The 13,886-nt window shown below is 45.6% G+C and overlaps 1 protein-coding gene across 1 annotated transcript in view; it reads left to right on the forward strand.

Annotated features, from left to right (window-relative positions):
• LOC132591163 (uncharacterized) overlaps positions 1–13,886 on the forward strand; it is a 66,766-nt gene that overhangs the window by 40,522 nt on the left and 12,358 nt on the right. The window contains exons 4-5 of the mRNA XM_088654425.1: positions 2,642–2,815; positions 5,215–6,687. Coding sequence (XP_088510551.1) covers positions 2,642–2,815; positions 5,215–6,687 — 1,647 coding nt within the window. The remainder of the gene's footprint in view (positions 1–2,641; positions 2,816–5,214; positions 6,688–13,886) is intronic.

Below are 13,886 nucleotides of genomic sequence, written 5' to 3' on the forward strand. Positions count from 1 at the left end.
AGAATGGTTATACAGTTCTCAAGAAAGGTTACAATAAAATAACAAAGGTATAAACTCACTAACTTATACATACATATAGAAAGCTAAGAGAAAAACGAGTCCAAGCCTTCTCCAGCACGGCATCCACTCCAAGATAGAGCACAGACAATGGCATTCAACAAGGTACTACTCAAGCTCAAGTGATTAAGCATTTCAAAACCTACAGGTCTTAAGGATTTAGCACACATGTGTATCTTAGCCTTAAGCCAATCAATTCAAACTCCGAGTTTGTGGATTACCCTATAGGGGTTTTAGAAAGGCACTTTTATTTCAACTGGTCAGGAGTTAAGCAACTCCCTCTCTTAGTTCTCACACAGGTTGGAGTCAGCAAGCCAATTAAGTGATAGCCTGTTATGGCCCCAGCACTTCCCAAAATAAGCATCCTTTCACACAGAGCAGAGAAATTCCTCTTAAAGGGCAAAAGGACACTTTTTCATGAATACAGGTTTTTAGATATTTCCCAGCAGCCCTCTGTGGTACTCCCAGGATGCACCACAATAAACCAACGTTTATGTTATGTTATATACATGATGTTGCTTTTTCCATGACACCTGCTCCCCCCTAATATTTTACTCAAGATGGTACCCCCATTGACTGTAGCTGTTCACTGCTGCTATTATTATTATTATTATTATTATTATTATTATTATTATTATTATTATTATTATTATCATATTTGTATCCTGCCCTTCATCCAAAGTTTACAGGGCAATTCACAACACAAAAGTGCAAAATTAGAACTCTAAATGCATAATAAGACAAAGGCAAACCAATGATCTCGCCTCCCACAAACATTTTTAAAAGGCCATAATATATTAACCAGCCAAAGGCTCAGTTATAGAGAAACGTTTTTGCCTGGCACCGGCTACCACCAGACCTTGCTATGCCACTGCCAGGTGGTGCAGGGAGGGTGCATGGGGGGGTCCCTGTTTAGATCATGCCTGGTGGGGAAAGACCCCCAGGTCATGGAGCAGAGGGTCCCCCCTTGTCCACTCTGCAGGAGGTCTGCAGCTTTATTCTTCTTTTGGATCCAGATGCTGCCTTCCTTTTGGGGAGGGGGCTTTGGGTCAAGGAAAACTGGGCATGCAAATAAACCCCTTCAGATCTGGGGATAAGTCACATTTGTTAGGAGAAGCTGCAGCCAGATGGGAACATTTGCAATGAGGAGGGATTATCATTCATTGGGTGGCTTGTACTAGAGGACATGGAATGCATAAAATCCTTTCTGGCTGACTGTGAGAAAATCCTTCCCATCCTGATAGGTACTTGTAAAACCTTCTGGAAAAAATCTGGCAGAGAGTCTGTGGGATTTGATAAACAATAAATGGAAATTGGTGCAATCTCAAAAGAGGCTAATTCTATCAAGCTGCCCTAAGCATTTGGGAATCTTGTCACAAGAGGAGCGCAAAGCTCACCTCTGGAGATTATAAAGGTCTGCATGCCTGGTGTTGTTAAGAACACTACAGATTTAGGACATGTGGTTGATCTATACCAGGGGTCCCCAGACTTACCGGCGTTTGGGCCGGTTCCCACTGCGCCGATCGCGCGGCGGGCCGGAGGACAGGGGAGCGCACGCCTGTGCGGGCCGGTGGGCGGGGGAGTGTGCGCCCGTGCGCATGCGCACAGGTGCTTACTGGCGCGGCGGCGCGCTTCCAGGGTGGAAAAAGCGCCGAAAATCCGTTGTGCGCATGCATATGGGCCTCCCCTGACCCGGAAGTGCACCAGAAATTATCTCTTCCGGGTCGGGAGAGGTCCATACGCATGTGCACAAAGGATTTTCGGCGCTTTTTTCCCGAGCCGGAAGAGCGCTGCCGCGCTGCGTGCCGTAAGAGCGGGCGGCGGGGGCAGGCGGCGGGGGTCGGCGCGGGCCGGATTGGCAGGCCAATTGGGCCGCATCCGGCCCCCGGGTCGTAGTCTGGGGACCCCTGGGTTAAACCTTCTGAGAAGCTGCTGGCTTCCTCTGCTTCTGTTTGGGGACCTCTGATCTATACTTTGATGGTTTCCATGACAGGGTGGGGGCCACATTTTGAGACTGGAGACTCGCGAAGATAGTGTATAAACACAGACAATATCTAAGGAGGAGTGGTGTATTCATCTCATGATATTTCAGAAACATGGCATCACCAGCTCCTCTGCTTCCACATACAGATTTGGTCCCCATGGAACCCCAGACAGAGGCAAATAGGGCCACAACATCTGCCTGGCTTGCCATGAGAGAGCTCAAAGAGTGTCAACAGGGCTCTCCATATAAAGCACCTAGCATGTAATAACTACTAGTCTGTTTTCTGCCCATGCTCTGGGGCTGCAGTTTTCAGGCCTGGGGACAGAATGGTGACTGGTTTGGGCACCAAGTTCTGTCCATAAGCCCCACTGAGTTCAATGGGATCTGCGCTCAGGTCACTACTGTGCAGACCATGCCAGCCTTATAAAGTAGGGTGAGGAGCAAACGGGTGAAATTGGAACCACTGGAGATGTTTAGAAATAGGGTTTCTCTTGGGAAGGGGCTGCCCCATTTGTGCTTCTCCAGGGGCAGGAGAACATCTAGGGCAGGATAATCCCTGCAGGACCTCTGAGGCTCCCTTTGCTTCTTCCTCTCTCCCAGGACCCTGCAGCTTGTTTTGGCTCCTTGACTCCTCAGGAAGGATGAAAGAGACGGATCCTGCCAAGCTAGCAAGGATGGAAGGGGGAAGATGGACGGTTGACCTGGTCAGGTTGTCTCCTGCATCCCTCCCCACAACCTCTGAGCTTTCCCTCCCAGGGACCTCCGAGAGTTCTGGTGAGTTCCAGGGGAGTGGAGATGGGGAAATGGATGGATGGAGCCGGAGAGGTATTGGGGCTTGCTCAGATTTGGGGTGGGGGGAGGCAGGCAGATGGAGATGGAGAAGGAGAGCACCTTTATGGGCTCCTCCACCTGCCTGCCTGCCTGCCTGTGCCTTTGTCATCTGCAGGCAATTTGAGCTAGGAATACATCACAGCTCCCCGGCCACCGCAATGTATTGGCAGCTCAAAATGTCTAAAACCAGTGCTGTGATCTGAATGCCCTAACAATGTCGGGCAACTTACCGATCAATCGCGCAGCACTAGAAGCCACGGCTCTTTAAAGTAACCTGATCCTGCTTTGCAGATTGAACGCAGATAAGGTCTCCATGTGCTGCCCATTTTTTTCCTTCTTGTATAACTTTTATTTGTTTTTAAAAACAATATATAATAGGTAAAATATGATCTTATGTGAATTTGAAATTATATAAAATCTTGGAAGAGGTTTTTTAGGCTTAGGAGTAGAGGTAGAGGATATTGGGGTATAAAATTAGGTAGTTTTGTTAAGGTTAATATGAGAGGAAGGTAGAGTAATACTTAGGTTTAATAAATGTAACTAAGGTTATAATTTATGGTTAAGTCAGAATATGAAAGGAGGTTAAAGTTATGAAATATGAAAACGCTAAAATGAAAATCAGTTGGGGGGAGGTTCGGGGAAGTCCACATAACAATGTTTAGAAAAAGTTATGATATGATAAGAATTTATTTGTTTTGTGTTTTAATTTGTTGTTTGTGGTTTTATGTTCAATTTTTCTTTTATTATTATAAAATGAATAATTTAAATAAATAAATAAAATAAAAATAAAATGCATCTCTGGGTTATTTTTGGGGCATAGGAATTTGTTTACCCCCCCCGCCCGAAATATAGTCTGGCTCCCCACAAGGTCTGAGGGTCAGTGGACCAGCCCTGTGCTGAAACAGTTTGCTGACCCCTGATCTATAATATATGGCTCATCATTATTGGGTTCAGGATTTGGTTTAAACTGAAACAAAAAAGGGGGAAACAGGAGAGAACAGTCTACAACATTCAACATTCAACATTGTATAGCCGAATGCCTAGTCAGGAGCTCTTGTGGCCATTGTGCTTAGATTAAGTGCAGGGGCGTAGGAAGATAGGGGCATTGGGGACGGGCCGCCCCAAGCAGCGCGATCCCAGGGGCACCATCCTGGCTGCCCACCCCGTCCCCAAAACGCGTGCCCCGCCCCCGGAATGCATGCCACACTCCTCCGGGAGGCATGCTTCGCCCCTCCAGAAGGCGCAACCCGCTCCAAGAACGGGCGCCAGCCCCGCCCCCGGTGCCAGAGCATGAAGCTCCACCACTGATTAAGTGTCATTTTTCCTCTTGTGTTACGAATGAAACAATACAGAGTTGGTCTCCTCATGAACATGGGAGGGGGGTTCAAAGTGATTTACGTATAAATTTAAATTTAGACCAACCAGATTGAAGTAACTGCTGATGGGGAATGTGCAGGTGAAGATGTTGTTGTTTGTTTCATAGACTCCCTGGACCAAACATTCCCTTGCATGTCCACTCTAGCAAAACAAGGAATGCTGTACTTGACTGCTCCCAGTGGATTACATCCCACATATGGATGGAGACCAACAGCATCTGGGATTCTCACATCCCCACCACGATCCCTGAATGGAGGGATATCAATAGTCTTCTCTGTGAATGTTCTTTGTCTATTCATGCCTTTTTACACAGACTGGTCTGAACCGCTAAGGCCTTCTTAAATGTAGGCTTCAGAGTTTTAGGGAAGTTGATGTAAATTTTGTCAGGTTTGTTGCTTTTGCTTTTGCCTCTGCCTGCATTTGGTTGACCAAAGAGATGACTGACTTTGGAGATGGAGGGGATTCCATGATTGAGCCAAACAAAATCTATCCCAGATAAAAGCCAAGCAGTAAGTCAGTTAATTGTTGTTTTTTAGTCATTTTGTCGTGTTCATGACCCCATGGACCAGAGCATGCCAGGCACTCCTGTCTTCCACTGCCTCTCGCAGTTTGGTCAGACTCATGTTGGTAGCTTCAAGAACACTGTCCCACCATCTCATCCTCTGTCGTCCCCTTCTCCTTGTGCCCTCCATCTTTCCCAACATCAGGGTCTTTTCCAGGGAGTCTTCTCTTCTCATGATGTGGCCAAAGTATTAGAGCCTCAGCTTCAGGATCTGTCCTTCCAGTGAGCACTCAGGGCTGATTTCCTTCAGAATGTCAGTTAATACCAGCCAACAAAGGCAGTGAAAGGCCTCACATCTAACTTTCTTCAGTTCTTCCTCTATCACCAGAATTCATTAACATTGTTCAATATATGAAGCTCCATTTATTTCTGAGGCTCTAATTAGCTTCTCTCTTCATTGCAGATGGTGATGAATTGAAAGGGAAGAACAAGGGGGACCAAAACAGAATCCACATAGTGGAGAAGCCATATGAATATTCAGAGTGTGGAGAGAACATCCATCAGAGCTCCCAGTCCACCTCCCGTCAAAGAAAGAGCTTCGTTCGGAGGGATAGCCTCACTTCACACAAAACAACTCACAGTAGAGAGAAATTGTATGAGTGCAGAGAATGTGGAAAGAGCTTCAATCGGAAGTATTGTCTCACTTCCCATCAAAGAATTCATACGGGGGAAAAACCCTATCAGTGCGTTGAATGTGGAAAAAGCTTCAGTCACAGCAGTGGTCTCACTTCCCATCAAAGAATTCATACAGGGGAGAAAGCCTATCAGTGCATGGAGTGTGGAAAGAGCTTCAGTAGAAGTAGCCATCTCACTTCCCATCACAGAATTCATACAGGGGAGAGGGCCTATCAGTGCATTGAGTGTGGAAAGAGCTTCAATCGAAAGGATCAGCTCACTTCCCATCAAAGAATTCATACAAAGAGCTTCGTAGAGAGGGATAGCCTCACTTCACATGAAAGAACAAAGAGTAGGGAGAAATTGTATCAGTGCTTGGAATGTGGAAAGAGCTTAAGCCACAAGCAGAGTCTTAATTTGCATCAAAAAGTTCATACAGGGGAGAAACCTTATAAGTGCTTGGAGTGTGGAAAGAGCTTCAGGCAAAGTGGCCATCTCACTTCCCATCACAGAATTCATACAGGGGATAAACCATATCAGTGCCTGGAATGTGGGAAGAGCTTTAGAAAAAGCTCCCATCTAACTTCCCATCACAGAATTCATACAGGGGAGAAACCATATCAGTGCCTGGAATGTGGAAAGAGCTTCAGTAGAAGTAGCCATCTCACTTCCCATCACAAAATTCATACAGGGGAGACACCCTATCAGTGCTTGGAATGTGGAAAGAGCTTCAGTCGCGAGGATAGTCTCACTTCCCATCACAGAATTCATACAGGGGAGAAACCATATCAGTGCTTGGAATGTGGAAAGAGCTTCAGTCAACGTACCCATCTCAATACCCATAAAAGAATTCATACAGGGGAGAAACCATATCAGTGCCTGGAATGTGGAAGGAGCTTCAGTTCTGGGCAGAGTCTCACTTCCCATCACAAAATTCATACAGGGGAGAAACCATATCAGTGCTTGGAATGTGGAAAGAGCTTCAGTTTTGGGCAGAGTCTCACTTCACATCAAAGAATTCATACAAGGGAGAAACCCTATCAGTGCTTCGAATGTGGAAAGAGCTTCAGCGGCGGGTCCTATCTCAGTTCTCATCAAAGAATTCATACAGGGGAGAAACCATATAAATGCCTGGAATGTGGAAAGAGCTTCAATCAGAAGGGTAATCTCATGTCCCATCAAAGAACTCATACAGAGGAGAAACCATATCAGTGCTTGGAATGTGGAAAGAGCTTCAGTCAAACTAGCCATCTCACTTCCCATCAAAGGGTTCATACAGAGGGGAAACCAAAAAAGAGAAAATAAAAAATTATTAAACAAACCTTACAAAAACTATTTTATAAGAAAAGGAAGAGGGAGTATAACTAAAATACCATTTATTACCTTTGTATCCTATATATCATATAATTTATCAACCCATAGAAAGGCAGGCTCCCCCAGCTCTCCCCTGGGTACCCCCCTCTTCTCCCCATCTCCCACCCTGAGAGATCCTTCCTTCCCTGCGTTCCTTGCATGTCCCTCCCACCTCCAACTGTCCTCTTCCTTTACTATATAATTTAAAAACCTTTATTATACCAAAATCTTAAAAATACATACAATATAAAACATTACATTCAACCATTACAGATTATTGATATATACAAAAAGGATAAATGAAAGAAAACAGAGAAAAAAGAAGTAGAAGAAAGAATAAGAAATCATAGAATCATAGAGTTGGAAGAGACCACAAGGGCCATCCAGTCTAATCCCCTGCCAAGCAGGAAACACCATCAAAGCATTCTTGACATATGCCTATCAAGCCTCTGCTTAAAGACCTCCAAAGTAGGAGACTCCACCACACTCATTGGTAGCAAATTCCACTGCTGAACAGCTCTTACTGTCAGGAAGATCTTCCTAATGTTTAGGTGGAATCTTCTTTCATGTAGTTTGAATCCATTGCTCCGTGTCCGTGGAGCAGCAGAAAACAACCTTTCTCCCTCCTCTATATTACATCCTTTTATATGTTTGAACATGGCTATCATATCACCCCTTAACCTTCTCTTCTCCAGGCTAAACATACCCAGCTCCCTAAGCCGTTCCTCATAAGGCATCGTTTCCAGGCCTTTGGCCATTTTGGTTGCCCTCTTCTGGACACGTTCCAGCTTGTCAGTATCCTTCTTGAACTGTGGTGCCCAGAACTGGACACAGTACTCCAGGTGAGATCTGACCAGAGCAGAATACAGTGGTACTATTACTTCCCTTGATCTAGATGCTATACTCCTATTGATACAGCCCAGAATTGCATTGGCTTTTTGAGCTGCTGCATCACACTGCTGACCTATGTCAAGTTTGTGGTCTACCAAGACTCCTAGATCCTTTTCACATGTACTGCTCTCAAGCCAGGTGTCTCCCATCCTGTATTTGTGCCTTTCATTTTTTTTGCCCAAGTGTAGTACTTTACATTTCTTTTTTAAAAAAAATTATATTTATTGACATTTTCAACTTAAAATTTCCATTCACATCATCATCTTACATCATAGACAATACAGAATAAAAGAAAAAAAGAAAAAATCAATGTAATATTATTAACTCTATCATAACTTTGACTTCCTCGCTCCTCCCTTTCCGAGTCTAATTCAACCTTTGTTTGGCAATTTTCCATTTTCCATTATTTCAATTACAAACTTCTCCATTTCTACCACTTAACAAATTTCTTATTACTCTAAATATTCCCTTTAACCTCTTATTTATTTACTAAAATTATTCTAACTTAAACAATTTACATTCTAACATCTCACTTAGTCTCTATTCTAGAATCCCCCCTCCATCTCTTCCAGTCCCTGGAAGTCCCAGATCAACTCCTGTGTACAATCCAATTCCAAACCGTTTTATCAGTCCCTCATTTACATTACATCTCAACCCACACCATCTCTCACCCACTCCAGCCCAGATTCCTCCACCCAGCACCCCCTCTGCCAACCCCCCTTTAAATTCTTCTTTTTCTTGTCCCCCCATTTAACAAGTCCTTCGCCTGGATCTCGCCTCCCTTCTCTCACTAAGAAGGTTCGGGTCCAGGCCACCTCTTTTTTCTTCATCACAGCTTGGTTGTTGTTACCAGGGGCACATTCTCCCTCTCTCACTGAGAGAAGCAGCCCCTGGGAGTCTAAATCCAGTGCAGCTCTTTTGTTGTAACATAGGTCCCGTGCAACCTCTCCCACCGGTTGCACTTCGTTCATAATACAGAATTCGTCTTGGTCCTCTTCTTCTGATAAGTTCGAATTTTTGTCCTCTAAAATTTCCTGCTGTGTCTCTAAGCTGTCAGTTGGAGAGAGTTGGTGCAGGGATTCAGTCATTAACTTTGTAACTCTTCGGTACTCCTTTACTGCCATCGAAACTTCTTGAATTTTTTCCCAGAGACATTGTAACTTGCTCTCCCACATCTTGTCAAATTGTTTTGTCTGTCTAAGTCCTTTGTCTTCTCGGGTTACAAAATGGCGAATAGGCTGTTGTGTCAGAGACGGAATCAAAGCTGAGTTGGCCAGTTCCTCCAGGTTCCCGTCGCCGGGCTACCGGTGGGCTCGTTGAAGGTCCATTCCCAATTTTGCAGAAATCCACGTAATAATTCACCCCGCCCCTAGGCTCTGCTACCCCGGGGAGGGATTCAGTTTTTCCTTTTTAGCAAAGTTCATAACCACTTTCCAGCGTTATGGCTGCAGGCTCGGCAATTGCGTCTTATTTCCTCGGTAAGGGAGGGGAACGACCTCCGTTAATTTTTAAATTCCCCTCCCAAGTCCAAATTCTTTCCAGATTTTCAAAAGATCTTAATTACTCATGGCCCGATTCTTCTTAATTTGAAGGTATCTGGTGCTCTGAAGCGATGGCTTAGGGCTTCACTCCGCCGAGGTAGCGAATGGGTCCAAGGCTCCGTCCCGGACTGACTGCTCTCGGGGCTCAAACCTCGAGCTTACCGGGCATCAGCCGGGACTTAAGGGGCACAGCTGGATCTCCACGACCCCCGAAAGCCAAATCGGGGGGTTTTCCGGGTGGCCGCTTCGCCCAAGCGGCTCACCCCTCCTCGGCGGGGCCAGGTTTCTCGGAGACCGAGAAAACCGTGCCGAGCGCTAATGGCGCCAGACAGGAAGTCCCGTACTTTACATTTCTCCTTGTTAAAATTCATCTTGTTTGCTTTGGCCCAGTTGTCTAATCTGTTAAGGTCATTTTGAAGTGTGATCCTGTCCTCTGGGGTATTAGCCACCCCTCGCAATTTGGTGTCATCTGCAAACTTGCTCAGGATGCCCTCAAGCCCAATATCCAAGTCATTGATAAAGATGTTGAATAAGACTGGGCCCAAGACAGAACCCTATGGCACCCCACTAGTCACTACTCTCCAGTATGAGGAGGAGCCATTGATGAGCACCCTTTGGGTTCGGTCAGTCAGCCAGTTACAAATCCACTGAATGGTAGCGTTGTCTAGCCTGCATTTTACTAGCTTCTTTACAAGAATATCATGGGGCACCTTGTCAAAGGCCTTGCTGAAATCAAGATAGGCTACATCCACAGCGTTCCCTTCAATCTACCAGGCTTGTAATTCTGTCAAAAAATGAGATCAGATTAGTCTGACATTACTTATTTTTCAGAATTCCATGCTGACTTTTAGTGATCACAGTGTTTCTTCCTAGGTGCTCACAGACTGTTTGCTTAATGATCTGCTCTAGAATCTTTCCTGGTATTGATGTCAGGCTGACTGGGTGGTAATTGTTTGGGTCCTCTCTTTTCCCCTTTTTGAAAATAGGGACAACATTTGCCCTCCTCCAGTCTGCTGGAACTTCGCCTATTCTCCAGGAATTTTCAAAGATTATTGCCAGTGGTTCTGAAATCACCTCTGCCAGTTCTTTTAATACTCTTGGATGTAGTTCATCTGGCTCTGGAGACTTGAATACATCTAAACTAGCCAAGTATTCTTGTACTACCTCCTTACTTATTTTTGGCTGTGTTTCCCCTGCTGAATCATCTGCTCCATATTCTTCAGGTCGGGCATTGTTTTCTTTTTTGGAGAAGACTGAGGCAAAGAAGGCATTGAGGAGTTCTGCCCTTTCTCTATTCCCTGTTTGCTTTTCACCATCTTCTCCTCTTCACCATCTTGACCCCACTGTTTCCTTGTTCTTCCTTTTGCTACGGACATACCCATAAAAGCCCTTTTTGTTGCTTTTAACCTCTCTAGCAAGCCTGAGTTCATTCTGTGCTTTAGCTTTTCTGACTTTGTCTCTACACGTGCTGGCTATTTGTTTGAATTCCTCTCTGGTGATTTCCCCCTTTTTCCATGTTTTGTACATACCATATATATATATCTGTATATATATAAATGTAAAAGTTCCATGTTTGTAGCTCGTGACCTTTCTCCAAAACCGCCTGACCGATTCCATTGAAATTTGGACACACTGTTCCATTCCAATATGCAAGTGTTTGCATAAACTCAGAGTCTATATATTTCATACATGAGACAGGTATAAACGTGATTTTGTGTTACAAAATATAGCGCCCTCCAGTGGACGCCAAACCAACAGACGCTACCCACCCCACATCCCACCCACCCCCTCCTCCTACCTCGGCACCACCTACTCCTACTCCTCCTACCTCACCACGCTGGGCCCCGCCGCCGCTCCAGCCGCTGCCTCGAGAGCCAGGCTGGGCCCTGATCCCATGTCTGCCGTCATGGACATTGCCTCCAGGCCGGGCCCGCAAGTCCCCTCCGCCCACTCCACTGACAGCAGGAGAGGCAGGCCCGGTCCCACTGCTGCCCCGCACCCGTCTCCAGTGTCCGATCCTGTGTCCGCCGCCACCGCCTCCAGAGCCAGACCGGGCCCGGGCCCCATAGCCACCACAGACCCCGACCCCCCAGCCTCCAGAAACAGGTCAGACCCGCAGCCACCTCTTCCACCAGACCCAACGACGACACGAGAGGCAGGCTGACCCAAAAACTACTGCCACTGACGACACAGGAATGACACAGTGGACAGGCAAGGACAGGGGACCTCGACAACGAGATAGGAGGGGGAGGGGCAGATAGGGGGTCCCAGTGCTTCTCGAGGCTCGTGGAAACATGGCGACAGCCAGGGGAACTTCCACTTTCCACTTTCCCTTCCTTTCAATGCCACAGACGCCGCCACAGCAACATGTGGCTGGGTACAGCTAGTTTACAATCAAGAAAAGCCTTCCGACTATACCCATTGTAACATTTTGAACTTAATTTTTTTAAAACAAAATTTAAAAAATTCCTTCCAGTAGCACCTTAGAGACCAACTAAGTTTGTCATTGGTATGAGCTTTCGTCGGCATGCACACTTCTTTAATTTTTTTAGTTTCCTAAATCTCTCAGACATGCACACGGAGGCCCCTACCTGCCACATGGAGCACGACCACCTTCTTGACCCCTGCCTCACCCACCCCGGTGTGGCCCACGTGACAGACGTAGGAGACCCCATGGTCCTCGGGCAGCAGGCAGGTGAAGCTGAAGGTGCCATCGGGGGCCTGGCAGTTGTTGGGATTTTTATCTATCTGAGCTGCTCCAGCTAGTGGTACTATGATTTGTGTGCATCATATGAGTGTCTGAGAGCGTGAGAAAAGAAAGTCTGTGTTAAATGCTGGAAATATGTATCTGTGTTTTTATGTTTGATTTATTTTTGTTGTGTGGGCTTATAGCCGAAATATTTATCTTATCTTATCTTATCATCTTATCATATCTTGTCTGTGTTATCTCTTCCTTCTGATTACTGTTGGAAGTTGGTTACACTTCTGTGTGTGTGTGTGTGTGTGTGTGTGTGTGTCGCAGTTCTGTACTGGTGTTCAGAGAGCACAGACATACTGATGGAGCCTCTGTATATAAGACTGTAAATAAAGTAGTTTTAGAACTACAAATGGGTCTTTCTTCTGCTATGATATGCCAGAAGACTGGTGTGCTCTTTTTAGGGGAGAAAAGTTGCTTATCACCAGCTGCTCTGGACTGAAGTAGATTTATAGCCAGAGAGAGCCATCGGGAATGCTCTGGAGACTTGGGAAATTTGCAGCCTTCCCAGGGCGCTTTCCAGCAGCGGTCACCCGAGTCCCAGATAATAATAATAATAATAATAATTTTTTATTTGTACCCCGCCCATCTGGCTGTTATGATTCTTGTACTTCGTGCTGCAAAGCAGGAGAAAATATTAAGACTGGTGTATATCACATGAGTGTTCTGTATTCACCATGAGAAAGGAAGTGGTTGTCGACCTGCCTTTCTCCCCACGTGATGTTATTGTATTTCCTTACTTTCACTTCTTTCCTCGCTGAGACTAGAAGGAGAAATGTCTGAGCTCTGGATTTTACTTTGTACATTTCCCTAAATAAAGTACTAATAAATCTGCTTTATGGCTCTTTATCTGTGTGTGCTCTGCTCAAGCCGAGCAGGGTCGCATATCACAATACCAGCATGGCTGGGGGCAGGCTCACCGCTAGCCCTCGCCAGAAAATGCCGACACTGTCAAAGAGAAAAACAACTACTGTATATTCCTGCGTATAAGACTACTTTTTAACCCAGGAAAATCTTCTCAAATGTCGGGGGTTGTCTTATACGCCAGGTCGTATTTCTTATATGGCGAGTATATCCCAAACTCTATATTTTAACTGGAAAAGTTGGGGGTCATCTTGTATGCCCAGTCGTCTTATACGCCGGAATATATGGTACCAGACTTTTAGAAGACATCCCTGTATAGGGAGGCTTTTAATGTTTAATAGATTACTGTATTTTATTTTTCTGTTGCAAGCCACCCAGAATTAATTATTATTAAGTGTCACACATTAAAAACTTCCCTGAACAGGGCTGCCTTCAGATGTCTTCTGAATGTCAGGTAGTTATTTATCTCTTTGACATCTGACGGCAAGGCGTTCCACAGGGTGGGTGCCACCACCGAGAAGGCCCTCTGTCTGGTTCCCTGTAACCTTACTTCTCGCCATGAGGGAACCGCCAGAAGGCCTTTGGATCTGGTCCTCAGTGTCTGAGCTGAACGATGGGGGTAGAGACGCTCCTTCAGGTATACTGTGTCGAGGCCGTTTAGGGCTTTAAATGTCAACATCAACACTTTGAATTTTGCTTGGAAACATACTGAGAGCCAATGTTGGTCTTTCAGGACTGGTGTTATATGGTCTCGGCAGCCACTCCCAGTCACCAGTCTAGCTGCTGCATTCTGGATTAATTGCAGTTTCCTGGTCACCTTGAAAGGTAGCCCCATATAGAGCGCATTGCAGTAGTCCAAGCAGGAGATAATAATAATAATAATAATAATAATAATAATAATAATAATAATAATAATAATAATTTTTATTTATACCCCACCCATCTGGCTGGGTTTCCCCAGCCACTCTGGGCAGCTTCCAACAGACATGCGCAGAACCGATTTCAGGTGCCACTCTGCCCATGTTTGGGCACCGGAAATTGGGCAGAGCGACACCA

Source organism: Zootoca vivipara, chromosome 11, assembly GCF_965207765.1.
Source record: "Zootoca vivipara chromosome 11, rZooViv2.hap1.1, whole genome shotgun sequence".
In the NCBI taxonomy this organism is placed as follows: Eukaryota; Metazoa; Chordata; class Lepidosauria; order Squamata; family Lacertidae; genus Zootoca; species Zootoca vivipara.